Source organism: Colossoma macropomum, unplaced genomic scaffold (genome assembly GCF_904425465.1).
Source record: "Colossoma macropomum unplaced genomic scaffold, Colossoma_macropomum, whole genome shotgun sequence".
Classification (NCBI taxonomy): Eukaryota; Metazoa; Chordata; class Actinopteri; order Characiformes; family Serrasalmidae; genus Colossoma; species Colossoma macropomum.
Genome location: NW_023494796.1, coordinates 16,115,200 through 16,135,573, shown reverse-complemented (window position 1 = coordinate 16,135,573; position 20,374 = coordinate 16,115,200). Strand labels below are relative to the sequence as shown.

At 39.4% G+C, this 20,374-nt stretch overlaps 1 protein-coding gene across 1 annotated transcript in view; it reads left to right on the top strand.

The window, feature by feature from the left end:
* The window catches only part of npy1r (neuropeptide Y receptor Y1), a 43,874-nt gene extending 24,127 nt beyond the window's left edge, over positions 1–19,747 (top strand). The window contains exon 3 of the mRNA XM_036582958.1: positions 18,826–19,747. Coding sequence (XP_036438851.1) covers positions 18,826–19,242 — 417 coding nt within the window. The 3' untranslated portion in view covers positions 19,243–19,747. The remainder of the gene's footprint in view (positions 1–18,825) is intronic.
* Positions 19,748–20,374: the final 627 nt, after the last annotated feature.

Below are 20,374 nucleotides of genomic sequence, written 5' to 3'. Positions count from 1 at the left end.
GTTCCACAGATTTACTGCCATTGGAGGAAATCTTGCCCATAAACCACTATTGTTTCTTTAAACGTCATGTAAGAAATCCACTTTCAGAAACATGGTGCTGCTTCTAACTGCGCTAAAGACACGTTTGGGCACTTATCGAGCTCTTGTTTGAAAGTGTCACATTGTGAGAGTTCAAATTATGTTCATGTTTTAAGGTTACGTTTTGGGTTATGGTACAAGATTTATAGGTTTTGTATTATTTAAAGTTTTGTGAGTTTCTGTTGTTTTTTTAAAGAAACATGACAGCTGACGTCATCATAGTTGAAAGTTAAGAACTGACCGTGATGTTTGCCATTTGATGATTTTCAACTGACAATCATGTCAGTCATTAACGCACCATTAAACTTCAACTATCTGTAATTTTAGACCATACAAAATTTATATCAGTTCCTCAAAAACTGTATCTTGGTTGCAGCCTTAATATATAGTATTACTTCATCTTGTGCTAATAATTAATTACAAAGACGGAAGGTAATACATAAATTGTACAAATGTGACACACGTCATTGAATGTATATTTTTCAGTATCTTAAGTATGTTTTGGTCTAGAGGAGGGATCATCAGTCTTATACAAAAAGGCCCGGTGTGACCACAGGTTTTTATTCCAAGCAAGCAGAAGCACATCTAATTATCCTTGTTTAAGCTGGGGACCACAAACTGGCCCACGTGTCAAATTCAGTGTTTCTTTGTATGTTTCTCTATCTTTGTGAAAATACAGTGCAGAAATACAGTTCAAACATTTCCTGAATCTTTAGAGTCGCCCTTTTGATTCCATCTTATTACAAGATTGTACATGACTCACATTTGGAGTTGTGAGTCTACGAAGAGGGGTCGAGATAAACGTCATCTGCCTCTCACCGTGTGTAACTGGTGGACTCGTATGCCTGTCTACATTTTGTGTGAGACCATTGGACACTCAGGTAATCACTAAGGACATACCCATCATGTAGGAAACCCTTCATTCTTCATTCAGTGAATGTTCAGCTTGACATTTTATTTCTAAGACAAATACAAATTGTGACATTTATACATATGTATGAGTTTATTTTTAAAACAGAAAATGTCATTTAAATTATGCGATTTGCATGTGCGGAACTTCTTCAGTAATGTATGAAAAGCATCCCAGATGGCTCCTCGTGAAGCTGAGTGACAGCAAATGGCAAAGGGAGGCTACTTTGAAGATTGTTAAAAATATGTTGTATTTCACAGACTTGATGTCTTCACTGTTATTCTAAATGTGGAAATAGTTAAAATGAGTAGAACCCTTCTATGAGTAGGTGTGTCTAAACATTTGACTGGTACATAAAGAAGCCTTCTAGAAAGCCGCCACTGGCCACATTATGAAGTTGAAGGAATAAGACTTTACAGGTCACCCTCCTTTTGCAGAACAAGCTACTGATTCAGTCAGACATCTTCACATTCACATACCAAGTTGAGTGGATTGTGCTCTCTTCCAAGGATTCTACAAGGAAGTGGGTTCTTCCTCGCTCAAACTGACAGCACAGTGATGTGTATAGCTTTAGACAAGGATGGAGAATTGGATATGAGAGGAAAAAGCAAATGAAACAAAAGCCTTGAAAATAATCGTATCTAGATGTCTAGAAGTACTGTGTAGCCTTTGCTCTACATTGGGTCTGTGGGAAAGACAGCTGAAAACCAGCAATAAAACCGGCTGTAATATGCAAATGAGCCCTGCAGCCTCTTTCTGCAGGCCCCCCCCGCCATCAAAATGGAAATGAACTCAGACGTTTTTGATTACTATAATCAAATATTTTACCCATAACTTTGTTACTAGGTTAGCTAAGACACAATGTGCAACAAATGTTGCGATTCTGTGTTGACAACTGACAGCCCAAACAGCAGCTTCCCTTATGTCAATTTGCAGTATGTGGCAATATGCTGTGCAGTCCTGTTATGAGTTCACTGCTTGCATGTTGCAGAATTAGAAAAAAAACATTTTGCTAGGATGTTGCAAAATTTAGCATTTTACCAGATCAGTCACAACTCATTTGACTTATCAGCTAATTAACAAGCTCCTTATGAGTGTAACAATGTGTGTCAGAGCAAGGCAAACACCAGTCTGTGCCGTCTTCCTGGACTAAAGTTGCCCATCCCTGATCAAGACACTGATATGATCGAGTCTGAAGGCACGTACTGTAACTGAACTGTAACTTCAGGCTGTGCTCACATATTTGTTGAAAGCATAAAGGAAGGCTGTATTTTTTAAATGCACATTTTCACTGTAATAGCCTGCTGCCAGTTATCTGCGACATCTATTTCTAATGCTGTGGGTGTCTTTAGTAATTTTGTCTCCAAAGTTAGAATAAAGGACATGGAGCTACACACAGAGATTGCAACCTCAAATTTTTTTCATGACTGCCAGCGCTCCAGGTTAAGCAATTTACATCTTAAGATTGTGTGCATATTAATTGAGAGCTCAGAAATTGTCTTTTTTTTATTCTTTGCTTTATTCTGTCGCGTTCCAGCAACACCGCAGTTTTTCTCATCACATCTCCCGCTACGTCCGCATTTCCATCCCAATTTATTCATGTATTCACTCAGTTTGTGGAACTTGTATGCCTGCGAAACCATTTCAGCAAGCTTTTGCTAGGTAACCAGTTCTTGTTTTATCTCAGCTTGACTTCTGACACGGCAAGCACCATTTCATTGTGAACCGGAGGAGAACAAGGAGAAACATTTCCACGAAAAGTAGTACTGTCAATCAGCCGTAGAGCGACGTCTTTCCAAATCAATTTGCATGTCATGAATATACTTCAAAAACGAGGAGGATATACATCAACCGTTTGAAGTCAGACGTATTTCATTGAAGATTATGACGTGTGACCCATATATCTCCATTCTAGCCTCCTGGGGTGATGTTTTTTCTTTTAGAAAACGATTAAATACAGCCTCAGTCAAAATAAGTGTCTGGGGTGAGAGATAATATGATTGCAGTGAAAAAATACCAACTCAAAAACTGCAAAATAGATATCTTGGCAAGTGAAATAGTCTAGTCTACAAGATTATTTAACTTATTTCTAGACAGTTTGTTTTATTTTGTCTAGATGGCCTTTTTTCTATTGGCAGATCATTTCTTGAAACTGATTATTTTTCGGTACTGTTTGTTGAAACAAACAACATCATGTCTTGAAACAAGCAAAATTATGCCAAAAGTTCACACCAGTGGAATATCGGCTGGCGAGGCAGTTACCTTCAGGAAGTGAACTTTAGTATTGCTACATCCAGCCTTGTCACAAAAAGCACCTAAATGTCCCCATGTTATATATAAGTCACCTAAGCTAAGTTTAAATAATCAGTCAATAGAAAAAGACAGTTTCACTAGAAAGAATTAAGTTAAATAATCATATAATATTTGGTAACACTTTATTTTGAGTGGTCCTTTGTAGATGATTAGTAAACTCTTAACAGATCATCAGTAACACATTAACAACATATCAGTGAAGTAGCAGTAGTGAAGCATCTGAATACATTGAAGTAAATATCTTGTAGATGTTCTGTTGATACATTACTTACAGTAAGTAGATGTGTTGTTAATATGTTACTTCCATTGCGCAAAACCTAACCTTACCCAACCTTACCCAGAACCTAACCCTAATCCTGGGCCTAATCCTAACCCTAACCTTAACCTCAACCCAATACCTAATCCTAACCCTCACCCTGGCCCTAATCCTAACCCTAACCTTAACCTCAACCCAAAAAGTGTCACCAAATATTTTTAGGACAATCTCTTGAGTACAAAGTATATTGACTGGATTTAAGATGTTTTCACTTGCCAAGATATTTTTCAGTGTGACTCATACGTTTTGACGTGTGGAATAGGGTTAGCTGAGGGTCTGTGTGTGTCTGTGGGTGGGTGGTCTCTGGGGCTCAGTAATGACTGTCTAGGACTTTAAGGATTTAGAAGGTGTGCACAGAGGCAACATAATGAAGAGACATCTGACCAGTTTTAGTAGATGAATTTGTTTTGTAGCTTAGTTACTCTGACAGTGGATTAGTCTGAACCCTTTTCGGCTTATTTTGTTCAGGTTAGCTGAGGATTCTTTTGTGTGTGGGTGGGGGGGCTGCTCCTCTCAGGGGCAAAGTAATGAGTGGACGTTTTTCGGAAGCATGGACACATGCAGTCTCCGTCTTTTTCTTTCTCTCCCTCTTTCTCTTTCTCATTCTAACCATTTCATCAGGGCCTGATATAAGATTTTTCTAGCAAATAGCAATTTTAAGGGGCTCAAAAATCAGACAACCAGTAGTATCAACCAGTATCATTTTAGATTTATATTGTAGATTCTACTTTTATACAATAATTTTAGTTTTATAGTGCCAACTCTTTACTGTCACCTTTCTTTAGCTTAAATAAACACCAGTGATTCACAGTCTATAATAATATAAATACAATATACTATATAAATATAGTATAGGCTGTACGTGGCAGCACATGGAGGACATATAGCATTTGCAATGTTGCAGTGTTTTGAGTCATTGGTGTATGTATGTATATCTTTACTCTCTCTTGAGAAGAAAAAGAGAAACGAGGGAGTGTGAAATCATCTCCAAGCAGCCAGAAGTGCGCACACACACACACACACACACACAAACACACAAGGAGCATTTTCTGTTGTGTTGTTTGAGACTATGATTGTAGCTGAGGTTTGGTGCCGTACTCCGGTGGGCTCAGATGAACGAAGTGTGTTCCTGACTGAACATGACCAGCAGCCAGCATGACCTGACACATCAGCTCTCTTACACACACACACACACACACACACACACACACACACACACAAAACACACATGTACTGCTATAGAGAGAGAGAGCAGAGAGATAGAGCTGAGAGAGAGCGATTCGAGGAAATGAGGCCTGTCAAAGCCGGAGACATAATAACTTCAGATTTTCAAAATTCAGAGACTGAAAAAGGGCCATAATTATGAGCCCGACTGCTCGCTGAGGCCGAGAGAAGACAGAAAGCAAAGTAGAGACAGAGGAAGAACAGAGAGTTGGTTCACACTTTCCCAAAGAGCAGGGCCATTTTGAGCAGGCGGGAAATAATGGAGGCATACTTGGCCGTTAATATGTAGATTTAATCAGTCAAATACGGAGATTATTATGCTAAAGAAGCGTCCAAATGAGAGCAAGAGGTGTCATAGAGCGAGAATTCCACCGCCTCTATTGCCATAACATGTCGTTCCGCATGCGAAGTGTTTCTCCAGGGGTAGTTGCTATTCAGGTGATGGCAGCAGAATCGTTTAAAGAAGTACTCGATCGTTTTTCAACCTAATCTCTGTCTGCATCTGCAGCATATGGTCAATTACCCTGAACGTTATTACAGTACTTTGAAAACAACAGAAAAGCTGTTAACTTGACACTTATAATAGAAGTCAATGGGGGAATTTGTCATAATTATAGTCCATGGTAATTAGCTGTGTGACACAGATACGGTAGATAGAGATTGTGTTTCAAGTTTAAAAAATCCCAAAATTATTCATACCCATGCCAAATTCTGATTTATATTGAATTTTTATTTGACCAATAGGATCCTTATTGCTTGAATGACATAAACAAGGGTTACAAGACGGTAAGACATTGTGCTAGAGATATAAATTACATAAATAATAAATTATTCATAACCAAAAACTATTTCTGTGTTTGTTTTTATATTTCTACCAAAATGCCATGTTCAAAATTATTCATACCCTTTCTCAGTAATCAAGGGCAAAGCCTTTATTTGCCATAACAGCAATCAGACGGTTCCTATAATTGCTAACAAGCTTTTTGCATGTCTTCACTGGGATTCTGGACCACTCATCTTTTGCAACAATTTCCAGGTCTTTGAGGTTGGAAGGCTTCCTTGCCATTACTCTTTATTTCTCTCCACAGTTTCTCTGTGGTATTCAGGTCTGGACCACTCCAAAATGTTGATAATGTTTTTTGTGAACCATTTCTTGACGACTTTAGCTGTATGTTTCAGATCATTGCCTGGTTGGAAGGTCCAATGCTGCCAAAGGCCAAGTTTTTCTGCAGACTGCCCAGTGTTTTCCTCCAGAAGATTAATGCAGTCCTATTTTCTCATGATGTCATTTACTTTGACACGGTTGCCTGACCCATTAGCTGAAAAACATCCCTAACATTCCCACAGTCATGCTTGGGGTTGAATGCTTCTCCTTTCTTTCGCCAAATGGAAGCCACATCTCTGTGTCCAGACAACTCCATTTTCATCTTATCTGCCCACAGAACTGATGACCAAAAGCTTTCTTATTTGACCAGGTGAGCTTTTGCAAAAGCTAGTCAAGCTTTTCTGTGCCTATCTTGGAGAAGTGGAGTCCTCCTAGGTCAACGTCCATGGAGACCTGCCTTGTGTCTGCTGAAGTGTCTACCTTGAGATGTTGGTACTAGAATTGCTCAGATTCACCAGGATGGCCTTGGTGATGATGCTTGAATTCTTCTTGGCATCTCGCACTGCCATTCTTGCCAGCACAGGCGTCACTTCTGGCTTCCTAGCATGCCCTTTGAGATATTTCACAGTGTGAAACTCCTTGTAGTTTTGATTATGCTTTGCTCTGTGGCCACTGTGCTCTGTGGCACTTGAAAACACTTGGATGTGGCTTTATAGCCTTTCCTCATCTTGTGATAAGCCCAAATGTGCAACAGGAGGTCCTCACTAAGCCCTTTGGTTTTATCCATGACATGCTATTGAATAGTAACTGACTATTAGGGTTAGGATTAGGTTTTGGGTTGAGGTTAAGGTAGGGTTAGGATTAGGGCCAGGGTTGGGGTTAGGTTTGGGTCATGTAAGTAATGTATCAACAGTACATCTACAAGATATTTACCTTAGTGTATTCAGATGCTTCACTACTGCTACTTCATTAATGTTATACAATCTTGTATTTCAGAATCATGAAATGTCTGAACTTTGTGCTCCACCAGATGGCCTGCGTTGTACATTTTGGTTAGAGTTTATAATATGTTTAGTCCAAAAAAGGAAGCATAGAAAGACTGCAGCCTTTTAAAGGTACCACACACCGGTACGAGAAGCACTGCACTGCAGATAGTACAAAGCACAGCTATAGCACATAGGAAGTATTGCAGAGAAACACAGACAACCAACAACGTCAAGGTTAATTTTACACTCTATATAGATTTAATGGAATAAAGTTTTCAACATAATTTAGTGATTTTCTTCATGTTTGGTATCAGCTAACACTTCACAAATTTGCTGTTTAGTTTGAGTCATCTCAAATCATCCACCTGTAGTTTTGACACGATACCAACCAACTTTTTAAAGAATGTGTTTCACTCAATAGAAGCGGACTTACTTCAGATAGTAAACCCCTCATTTATGTCGGGTTTTTCCTAACTCATTGAAAACTACAGTTGTGAAGCCTCTCTTGAAAAAGAAAGAATCTAGAAGCAACTCTAATTTGAATTATCTTTGTATTGTCTTACTTGTAAAGCACTTTGAATGACTGCGGTGTATGAAAGGTGCTATATAAATAAACTTTCCTTGTCTAGGCTAGTAATGTTAGCTGATGTAACACACCATTAGCATTTGTCCATTTTTTTGTTTGTCTTAAAGATTTTTGATTGAATGCTGTTCTTATTGGTCTGGTTTTAATATAGTACTCAGTGTCTTACTTTTGTCGTTTTAATTTTGTTCACCTGACACATTTGGCATGCCGTAGCTTGTAGCCTTACACCTTACATCCTAACAGCAAGTGATGCAATCGACAGCAACAAAACCAAAATGCTCCCATTAAAATCTATGAAGACGTCTACACCAGCTGCAAGCAGTAGAGCATTTTGATGGACACCCTTTTCTATTTTTGACGCATTGCATTACTCTGCCATTCCACTTCAAAATGTATGAGGAAAAGCTCATTCATGAAGTGGAAAAAAATGAGGGATCTCTACAACCCATCCAGTAGATAATGGGGCTTTGCAACGTGATGTGATACTACTTTTGAATGCTCATTTGCTGTAAGAACACCATATCGCTGCTGTCGGAACAAAACCTCATCTCCAAAATGATAACTTCACAGGAGAAGGAAAAAACATATTTAACTTTTAATGTAAATCAGTGGAACCAGACTTTTTTCCAAGTATATTTTGGCCAGGGGCAGCACGGTGGCACAGTGGGTAGCGCTGTTGCCTCACAGCGAGAATGGCCTGGGTTCGATTCCCGGCTGGACGACCAGGGTCGTTTCTGTGTGGAGTTTGCCTGTTCTCCCTGTGTCTGCGTGGGTTTCGTCCGTGTACTCCGGTTTCCTCCCACAGTCCAAAAACATGCAGTCAGGCTGATTGGACACGCTAAATTGCCCCCAGGTGTGAGTGTGTGATTGTGTATGTCTGTCTGCCCTGCGATGGACTGGCGACCTGTCCAGGGTGTATCCTGCCTTTCGCCCAATGACAGCTGGGATAGGCTCCAGCACCCCACCGCGACCCAGAAGGATAAGCGGTTTAGATGATGTATGTATGTATGTATTTTGGCCATTTCTGTTTGTTCATTCTTCATGACATTTACACACAAAGTAAGGGGCAACAGATATTTTCAAATGTGTAAAAAACTGAAAAATGACAAAAATGGAGATAAAAGGTTTTGCTCCAACATCAGCGATATGGCCCTTTTTTTACATTTTCTAAATGTTTTTCAGAGAATGCCTTACGATTTTAAATCTCGAATATTTCTTTACAGTTCTAGAACAGTAGTAGCCATCTTGAAGCCTGAATTTTGATTGTACTTTTGTCCATTTTTATATATAACAGTGTGTAAAGTGTGTCGGAAACCACATAAACAAGTCTATTTGAGACTTAATGCAGTTTGAAGCAAGTATGTGATGATTTATTCATGCAGTTATAAGCTCCCATTACTTGTTATCTACATTAGCCTTGTAGCTCCAGTGTAAAATTAAAGCAGCAAACTTCAGACACCAAACATGTCTTAGTTGATCAGCTACATTTGGGGAAACGTTTTGATTTTTCACCAAACTATCACTTGAAATACATGGCTTGTTCGTAGCTTTTGCTCTCAATTAACCACAAGCTGTTGAAAAAAATCCTTCCTGTTCCTCCAAACCCCCACCCATCTCTCTCTCTCTCTCTCTCTCTCACTCTCTTTTTTTTACCCTCATTCACCAGATTGCGTAACTCCAGATGTCCACCATCAGACAATCGCAAACGTCCACTGAGGTCAGTGACTGTCACATCGTGTTACGTCGGTCGCCCAGCGAAAGCGACCGACGTCCGGAATCCTCACCACCGTAGGAATGTTCTGAGGAAGACCTTTTTTCCCCTGTAACTATGGGATTAAATCGTGTCCACTGTCAGTGAAATCGTCCCAAAAAACCACGCGCGGCACCCACAACAACACTAATCTCATTTGAACACCGCCAAGAGGAAAGATAGCGAGAGATGGCGAGGCTTAAATGAGATATGCAGACGCGCTCTCACATGCATATGCACGCGTAAACACACGCACATACTTGCTTACGATGCCATGAAATTTCAAAGAGCCTGACCTCAAATGTGTGTGCTGGAGCAAATTAGCCAGTAGCATAAGTCAGTAATGAATAAACACACCCACTCTCTCTCTGGCAAACACAAAGGGACATGAGTTTGTTTTCATATCTTTATGGGGTCTTTCTTTTATCTTCTGTATTACAAAATGTGAATAACACTTTACTTGAACTCTGCTTTATAACATTGACATAAACTCATCATGGCAGATGTCATATGCTGTCATGAGTTGTCATGACAGATTATGTCCAGTAATATAATTAGAGATGGCACCGATATGATTCTCAGTATCGTTATTGGGCTGATATTGGCAGAAAATGCTGGAATGGATGTCAGTGGAATAAAGGAGTGAATCTGATCCGAAACTGTCACTAATCAAGCCTGAAAATCGCACAAAATTGCTTGTAGCTCTGGAAAACAAAGTGATAACATCAGTAAACGCATGATAATGTCATGTGATAACAGTAGGGTTGGGGTAAAAGAGTATTTGCTATATGGAAGATGTATATTTACAGTGACTGTACATTGTGACATTGTGACAATATTCTTTGCCAGGATAAATATGGCACACGTGCAAAGCACGTTTTTGACTGTTTTTCAATGATGGTCGCCCCAGGTATATTTTGCCTAATTTTAGAGCTGATAAACTCATGCACGAATGCAGTGTTTGCTGTCATCATTTTTTTTCTGTTAGTCAGAAAGGTTACCTCCTAATGCAGACATAGAGTTAATGCAAAGTAAATAAGAAGTAGTGATCCCAGCCGCTGTTACATCAATGTTAAGTTGATGTGAAATTACACTTGCAGTCGACAGTGTGAGGAAATTCAAATTAATTGTTCAAGCAGTGCTGTCAGTTACAGTCAGTCACTGAGGCATTTATAAGGCACTTTCTGTTGGGAGGTGTCTGTCCCAAACTCTAACCCCTAAACTTCAATTTGTAAAAATAATATTATTATTATTATAACGTTATTGGTATTTTTCAATGTTGTTTCTTTAAAAATCTTTTTTTAGTTAAAAGATTATCATTTATCACGAGTTTGATTTTAAATGTAAAAAATGCTGTCCCACATTTTTGTCACTACCGAAACACAAAGAGTTTTAGTCCATAGCCTTATTTTAGCCACACCCCTGCATTTTAGAGCAGGAAGTGAGACTACATCCCTGTCCCTCATGGCCACATGGTGAGCAGTTAGATCCCATTGAATTAAATGTGTCCCAAAGTCTGAAAATCTGTGTGTAACATTAAGAATTGTCATAACCTAAACACACATTTTCTGCTGTTAAGTAAACTTTTTTGTGTTTTAATGAAAAACATAATGATTTTATGTTTGTTACAGATGTTCAAAGCTGTGTTTCATAGTCATGTACTGGCTAACATTTTTGAGTTATGCTAAAATTGTTACTACCTCAACAATCACTACCAGTGACACATTCAGTAGTGACTAAATGGAACACCAATCATTTATTTTTGTAAAATAAATGTAATTAAGATGTAGACTTGCTCAAAGCAAAAGGACTTTAGTCCAAAGTCCAAGTCAGTTAAAAGTCTGAAATGGGTTTTCAACTCTGACTTTAAACCAGTTCGGTAGATAATCCATATATGATATAAATACTAACTATAACTGTGTGAACTGAGACCTGAAGCTGAGCAGTGAGGGAGAGTGAGCTGAGAGTGCTGGAGAACAGGATCCAGTACAGTAAATCTCAGAGTGTAAGGGGTGAGCATGGTACAGTTAGGAATGATGCAGGTAATGCCCAGTGCAGTAGATATCAACATCTCACTACGAGAGACATATCATGACGATGGAGGGGAAGAAGCATTTAAATACTGCAGTCTTGTAAACAAAATTAGTCCCGCCACACAACCTCCATACACACACATTTTCTAAACCGCTTATCCTTCTGGGTTGCGGGGGGAATCTGGAGCCCCAGTAGTGGGTGGCCAAACCTCCACAGTAGTTAAAAAATAAATAAATGAAAATATTTAATTGCTATCAGTATTGGCCGATACATGAGGTTTCAGTATCGGTATCAGAACAGAAAAAGTGATATTGAGCCTGTGATCTCTAGATAATAGAACTGTCACATTACTGTTACCGTCAATTGTCATGGTAGGTGTCTTGATGTTGATGATATGACAGCTGATTAGAGCACACTTAGCAAATATTACTGCATGACATTAGCTGTCTTGACACCAAACATGATGTTGTCTGTCATTACATGTACAGTAACATGACACTGTTATATTACTGAACAAAATCTCTCATGACAGCTTATGATATCTGCCGTGACATGTTTATGGCATGATTAGGTCAACTTTGTCTAGCAGAGTTCAAGTAAAGCGATACCCTAAATGCCATAACGGCACCTAAACCACTCCTAACCTTAACCTCAGCAATCAAAAGGGCAAGAAAGCTACATTACTAACACCAAAAAGGGTGATTGTCCTCATGAGGACAAGCCAAATGTCCCTGCAGTGTCACACAATTTCATGTTTTCCATCAATCTGGGGACATTTGGTTCCTACAACAAAATAAATACATGGCGCACACCCACAGACAGCAGCCTGCAGTTGTTTTAGGTAACGGCGGCTTCTGCCAGAACTGACATTATCATCAAACAAAGTGACAGAGAGAAAGTGTGTGCGTGTGCATGCGCCTGTGTTTTGACAGGGTGCTTCATGGCAGATTCTGCAAGCTTGCGTCCAATTAACTCATGATCCATGAAATTCATGTTAGCATGTTAATATGTTAATTTAAATATTTATGACAGATGTCAGGAGCTTATCAGCGTTGTTGCTACAAAAGTATCCCCATTACCACTCTGACTGGAATGTCCTGTTCCTTGTTTTTTAGCACTTGGTGAGAAATCAGCTGTAAACAGCTTAAAGATTTTGCTAATTAGGCTTAAAGGCCAAAAGCCCAGATGTTCTCTCTCCTGAAAGAACTGTGACATTTTTCATAGCTAAACAGACACGCAAATGTCGAGTGCCGGGTGGTATGATTAAATTGTAATTAAAGGCATTATTTTGTATAGTAATCACATTTGGCTTATTTTCTCAAATTTAACTTAGATTTTTTTCAATTTAAAAGCAGTGCATTTTGTCTCTTTATAAGTAAGCTGCATCATAATGTATTTATTACTGTCAATAATTAAATAACATTTCATTGTGTAAATTTAAATGAAACTAAACATGAATGTCAAATGATTTTAACAGAGTGAACAGTTTCCAATTTTCATCACTGACGTCCAGTGAGAGGAACAGTGGCTGCATGTTCCAACCATTGAGTGTGTATAGCATACATGTAGTATATGTATACTATGTACATACACTATATAGACAAAAATATTGGGACGCCCCCTAATTATTGAATTCAGGTGTTTCAGCCACAGCCATTGCTAACAGGTGGATAAAATTAAGCGCGTAGCCTTGCAGTCTCAATAGACAAACACTGGCAGTAGAATGGGTCGAACTGAAGAGCTCAGTAACTTTACTTATGGCACTGTCATAGGATGCCACCTCTGTCACAAGTCAGTTTGTGAAATTTCTGTCCTGCTGGATCTGCCCCCTCAGCTGTAAGTGCTATTATTGTGAAATGGAAACACCTGGGAGCAACAACAGCTTAGCCATGAAGCATTAGACCATGCACGCTCACAGAGTGGGGCTGGCGAGTGCACACAGTGCCTATCCTCAGTTGAATCACTCACTAAAAAGTTCCAAATTGCCTCTGGAAGCAACATCAGCTAATGTACTGTGCATTAGGAGCTTCATGAAATGAGTTTCCATGGCCAAGCAGCTACACACAAGCCTAAGATCAAAATGTACCATGCCAAGCATCGGGGGGAGGAGTGTAAAGCACGCTGTCACAGTGGAAACATATTCTGTGGAGTGATGAATGACCCTTCTCTATCTTGCAGTCTGATGAGTCTGGGTTTGGCGAATATCAGGAGAACGTTACCTGCCTGACTGCATTGTGTCAACTGTAAAGTTTGGTGGAGGAGGGATAATGCTGTGGGGTTGTTTTTCAGGGTTGGCCTAGAGCCCTTAGTTCCAGTGAGGGGAAATCTTAATGCTTCAGCAAACGAAGACATTTTGGACAATTGTATGATTCCAACTTTGTGAGAACAGTTAGGGGAAGACCCTTTTCTGTTCCAGCGTGACTGTGCCCCAGAGCACAAGGTCCATAAAGGCATGGCTGGGTGAGTTTGTGGTGGAAGAACTTGACTGGCCCTCACAGAGCCCTGACCTTAGCCCCATCGAACACCTTTAGGATGAACTAGAACAGAGATTGTGAGCCAGACCCTCTCATCCAACATCAGTGCCTGACCTCACAAATGCTCTTCTAGATGAATAAATTCCCACAGACACACTCCAGAATCTTGTAGAAGAGTGGGAGCTGTTTAAGCTGCAAAGAGGGGACCTACTCCATATTAATACCTATAGATTCAGAATGGGATCTCATAAAAGCTCCTGTAGGTGTGATGTTAGGTGTCCCAATACTTTTGTCCAAATAGTGTATAATATATATGTTCTGATCTCACTTATTACAGTGGAGGTTCTCAGTTTACAAAAGCAACAGCAAAGTGGAAAGCTACAATTCCCCTCAAAAACCTCTGCTCTAGCAAGAATCCTTGAGCTGTGTGAAAGAGAACAAGAGCAAGAGGCTACAGTCATGGAGGAGCTTGAGCCATTAAATATATGGATTATTCTACTGAATAAGTTCAAATTGCGGTACCACTGTAAACAAAAAAAACTATTTTAAAAAACAATGAAGTATTCAGCCCTTATATACTTACAAGAATACCCGTATGATCTATTTAGAACCAAGGCATTAATACAAATAGTAATAAGGGAAATATATACAAAGTCATAATTTATAGGTTGCTTTCTATCAGGAGGTTCCAAACCCTAACCCCTAAATTTCCACTTGTGAAAATAATACTTCCATTATTTTAATTTTTTTGTATTTTTAAATATTTTTTATTTCTGTTAAAGTGAAGTTGGAAGATTTAGATTTATTGTGAGTTTAATTTTAAATTAGAAATGCTGGCCTATGTTTTTATGTTGTTACTGACACACAAAGTCTTTTAGTGTGTAGGCGGAGCCTTATTTTAGCCACACCCCTGTATTTTAGAGCAGGAAGTGAGACTGCATCTTTGTAGTGAGCAGTTACTTATTGTTTTGAAGTAAATGTGTCCCAAAGTCTGAAAATCAATGTGGAACATTAAGTATTCTCACATATTGAAATCCATATTTTTCTGCTTAATGAAAAATATTATGACAAAACTTATTGTCCTATCATGTGACTAATAAAATGCACTGATTTTAAAATAGAAAAGAAATTCCTTTAGTGTCAAATTTGAGCAAGTAAGAAAAATACAAATCATGATTAACTGTACATTTTTTTGTCATGTATTATAACTATACAATGAATTTTTTATTAGTTTTTTTAAGTTAAAAGTCAAAGTTGATACTGACACCAGTATCAGTATACCCATACAGACAGTATTATCACTCAGCGCTACAAGGAACAGTACTATGTTGACCTACACATGGACACATCTGAAAACGCTGTATGGCAGACCACACAAAAATCTATTCTCAGTCACGCGCACACAAAACTGACGTTAAGCCAAAGTGTAATATAAATGTGACTGCAGAGCTTCATTGGAAGAGTCAGCTTAATGCCAGGCGAAATGGAAGCGAGAAGCAAACTCGTTTTTCTTTTTTCTCACTCGGAGGCCTCTCCCTCTCTCCCTCTTTACGCCTATGTGGTTTGCGAGAAAGGGATTGGACAGAGCGATGGAGAAAGTGAGAGCGGAGGAGGATAAAGGACAGAGTGAGAGAGAAAGAGAGAGAGAGAGAGCTGTCAGAATGTGGTGACTCAGTATGGGAAGAGACTGAAAATGCACATGTCCACTCTGTTTCACACACACACACACACAGGCGCGCACAAACAAACACAAACTGCAGTTCAGCGTTTGACATGCCAGGAAAGCGAGTTTCTTCTCTCTGTGCTTTTAATGATGTTCCTCCTTTAGGCCATGCAGAATCTGTGTGTGTGTGTGTGTGCTTGCCAGTGTGCCTGCCTTTCAAGCAGATTTCAAATCAGGATCAGTACCAGATGTACAAGGAATTTCTCTTGGTGCAGGTGTCAACATAAAATGAAATCCAATAAATATAAGAAATGATATTCTATATGTATATATGCAAAAAATAGAAAAAAGGAAAGCACAATGGAAGTTAAGTACAGTTACAATCAAGTACTGAAGTACATAAAGTATATAGTAGGTACAGCTAAAAGTGACCAGCGAACATAAATGCAGATCCATATATCTACATTGTATATATCATACGGTTTTAGTCACGTGACATAATTAGAGGTGAAAGATGGCTAAAATTACTCACCTTACTTTGGAAGAGAAAAAAAACGTTACCTCAAAAAAGTAGATAAAATAGGTGATAAAATACCCCCAAACTCCTGGTCCCACTTAAACTGGCGGAAAGCTACCAAATTTGTTTTCCTGACATTTATATTTATCTCATACACAGCCCCTCCCCCCTATTCTGTAGAGTCTTTCAAAACATTTAAAAGCATAGAAGTCTACCGGCTCTTCACATCAGGGTGGGTAAAGGATCCCATGGTGTTGCATAAAGAGGAGAAAAAACTCTTTGTCATCATAGGAGGGTAAGGCCATATCAGCTAATTAACACAGATGTGAACAATACTAGCCTTTAGATAAATTTTGCTAATGTTAACAGCCGAGCGAAAAACAGTTGTCCCCCTTATGGAGCTGCAAACAGCCGGGTATAACTTTACTTCTCAGTTTCTGGAAATTTAAATGAGGTTTGAATGGAGAAACATAAACGTTCAATATAAGACTGTAACATCATCTTTCTTTTCAGCAACATTCAGTAATCGTTCAGGAAGTGAGGACATCAGTTTTTGTAGTGTTTAATTTTTTTCTCATTCTTGCTGTATGTAACACTTCAGCTGTTCAGCAGTCTGGTGTTCCTGTTGCAGTATATTGCACGTCTTGACGCATCTCACGTTTTCAGTGAGACACAGATCTGGACTGCAGGTCGGTCAGTCTAGAACCTGCACTCTCTTACTGTGAAGCCACGCTGTTGTAATATGTGCAGAATGTGACTTGGCATTGTCTTGCTGAAACAAGCAGAGACAACCCTGAAAAAGACGTCGTCTGGATGGCAGCAGATGTGGCTTCATAATGCATATGCACCCCTCAGCATTAATGGTGTATTCACAGTTGTGCAAGTTCCCCGTGAACACACCACATTACCACAACAGATGCGCGCTTCTGAACTTTGCATAGGTAACGATCAGGATGGTCTTTTTCCTCTTCAGCCCGGAGAACTAGATGTGCACTATTTCCAAAAACAATTTTAAGGTGGACTTGCTATTTTTCCATCTTTTCTTTGTGCTGTGTTTGATTAAGTACCTGTAAAATACAGTTTATTAGTCACTGCCTTTCGTTTTTTTACATTTTACCTACTGTCCCAACTTATTTGGAATTGGGTTTGTATACTTATATAATATGTATGTTGCATGTGCATACGTTCACTGACTATGGTATAGGAAAGTGGGAAAGGTTTTTATTCAGAAGGCTTATGGTATGGAATATACAGTGGTTATGTACATTGTGTGTAACAAAGCGCATGTGCAGCTGTTTAAAGTAGAGGGATGTGAGAAGGGTCTTCGTTCAGGAGGATTATGGCCTGGGGAAAGAAGCTGTGGAGGTGGCGGTTGGTGAGAGTCTTTATGGGTTCTCACTCTTGGTCTCTGCTGAGATGGAAACCGCCGAGAGAGAGAGAGTGACCCGAGTACAAAGGACCACGCTCCTGTCTTTTTGAATGGAGAGAAACCTATAAACCCCCAACTAAAAGCACTGCTAAATGCTGTCAAAAATTAATTTGATAAATGTTTTGTAGTGTTTGGCTCAAACAATGCACAAAAACATATTTGTTCAGCTTGTTCCGGCTACTGCGCATGCACATATCTGAAAAACCAAGGGGAGCTTTTTCCACCTTGTTGGTTCATTTTATTAAAAGGAAGGATTTTCTCCATAAGCAGAGACCATGTTGAGCGTTACAAGCTTTTCCTTTCTCCTCCTTTATAAAGTCTCTAGTCTTAGCCTACTGTGATAAGTGCTTGGCTGTTGGCTAAACGGATGATGTTACTGTACTGTATGTGATCTGTGGCACGCCTTAGTGACCATTCTGTTGTTCACTGATAATTTCACAGCCACAGACTCTCTCATACATGCATATGTGCCCAAACACTGAATATTGCCCTACAGGCTGCTGCTGACTCTGTGTATAAAAAGTGCTTAAAGTTCAGAAGGGTCACTCTTCTGCCCCTCTGTTCTCTGACCAGCTCCCTAGCTCTTTATCACAAAATCTCTATCATTCTTCCCAGCCTATTTATTTATTTATTATTGTTCATTATTACTGTAGTTTTTAGCACAAATTTTAAGGTAAACATTAACCAAAAATGTCTATTGTACATTGGGTGTGTTTTGTCATCTTATGACGCTTGGATCATGATATGTGTCATATCATGAAGTTGCTGACAGTACCCAGCCCTAATAGATACTAGAAAGTTTGTTCATTTAACAAACAAAAAGGACTGTGAAAGTCACAGGCATATATGAGGGGTTTATTTGAAGACTACCTACATAAGGACTTAAAAACATATTTGTAAGGCAATACTTGAAAATTGAGGAGCAGCTTATGTTAGAAATCGCAGCATGACATAAGATGTTCTGTAAATTAAATTACATTGTGTTGACATAAGGGGTCTTAAACTAGTGCAAATGCAAGTGACTTGCATTTCATTTATTTTTGACACTTTTACGAAGCTTCATTCGCAAATAATAGAACTTAAAAGATGGAGACCTAGTTAATAGCTCCATCAGTTCTGTGGATATTTTCTCGTGTATGAATATTCATATTCCTGCACAAAAAGAATGGGTAGAAATACCCTTGGTAAAACATTACTTAAGTAACAGTCCCTTAATACTTAATACACATTGTACGTTTGTACAGTTTAACTGATGCCTGTGTTATGAAGTCTTTAAATATTAGGTAGCCTTCAAATAAAGTGTTAGCAAATTTACACTGGCATTGATAAGATTTTAATATATAGACATGCACTGTATGTTTATGTTCAGTAAACAAATATCTCTCTCTCTCTCTCTCTCTTTCTTTCTCTCTCTCTCGCTCTCTTGTCCAACCCCCTCAGATCTATGGCCGTCTGAGGCAGCGGAAGAGCATGATGGAGAGAATGAGAGAGAACAAGTTCCGCAGCAACGAGACCAAGCGCATCAACGCTATGCTCTTCTCCATTGTGGTGGCCTTCGCCGTCTGCTGGCTGCCCCTCAACGTCTTCAATGCCGTCATCGACTGGAACCACGAGGTGGCAATGAACTGCACCCACAACCCCCTCTTCTCACTCTGCCACCTGACAGCCATGTGCTCCGTGTGCGTCAACCCCGTGTTCTACGGCTTCCTGAACCGCAACTTCCAGCGGGACCTGCGCACCTTCCGCCTTTGCAAGAGCCTGTCGGTCAGAGAGGATGAGTACGACACCATCGCCATGTCAACCGTCCACACCGACCTTTCCAAAACGTCACTTAAACTCGGCAGTCCAGATTTGTAGGAGAACAGCCTGAGCTGTGTCCCGTATAGCTGCTTTGGCTACAAGGGAGTGTACTCTCTGAGATCATCCACCTGGATGCAAGTGTACTGCACATATCAAGTGGCAAAAGATCTGAGTAAATGGTGGCTACGTCCCAGATCAGTCACACACTTAACACTAGGGGCCTGATTTAGTGAAGGTTTCAGCATGTGCCGATGTCATGCTGGAGCAAAATGAGCAAATGGGGCAGTGAGCGATGGGAAGTTGTCATTCTTCAGGCTTTAATGGCGATCCTGACATTGGAAAAGCAAACCATTTCATGCTAATTGTGATTCCGACTACCACTGAGTATCTTAAACATCAATTCTGCTTAAAATACCATAGCCTGATAATGGAACCTAACCCAAGGGGGCTGCCAGAGGACATGCCTTAGCCAATACTTCTCTGAACAGCAATCTGAACTGTAAAAAGTTACACCAGTGAGGGAGACGCTAAGAAGACACCAGGGGATAGACGCAGGATTTGCTGGTAGAACTGTAGAGCCTTAAAGAAGCTATGAGGGACCCCCAAAAGGTGCTCTTTTGTGTTGGACTTCTTTCAGGTATCTTAAAACAGCACGTCGACCTGAATGTCAATCGTGTAGAGATGCTACAGCTACAAGAGTGGACTGCTAAATTACTAGTGTTGGATTTTAGCGAACAAAATTTTCTTGAACAACATCCGAACACTAAATTAAGAAGTGACCAGATTTGTTGGCAGCTTGTCTACAGCAGTCCAGTTTAGAAGGGCAGAAGATAAAACAATTTGGAAAATATCAGCTTATCAAGCTGAATGACCATAAAAGGTTTGTTTTCTTGGTTTAATAACACCAATATTAAGTGATCTTCTTTAAAATGTCATCAAAACACACATATCAGAGCAGTGTTCCACTTGCCATAAGCTTATGAATATGTTACTGTTGCAGTTTTCTGTGCGCTGGTTCTTATCAGTATGAAATAAAAAAATAGATTTAGGGAGACACAGAAGAATGTGCAAAATACTGTTTTAATTGGTATTTGTATGTCGTGAATAACTATGAATGTAAATGAATTGAGTGTTGTGGTATAAGAAAAAAATGATAGCTTAGAAGTCTGATTATGTATGATTACTTGAA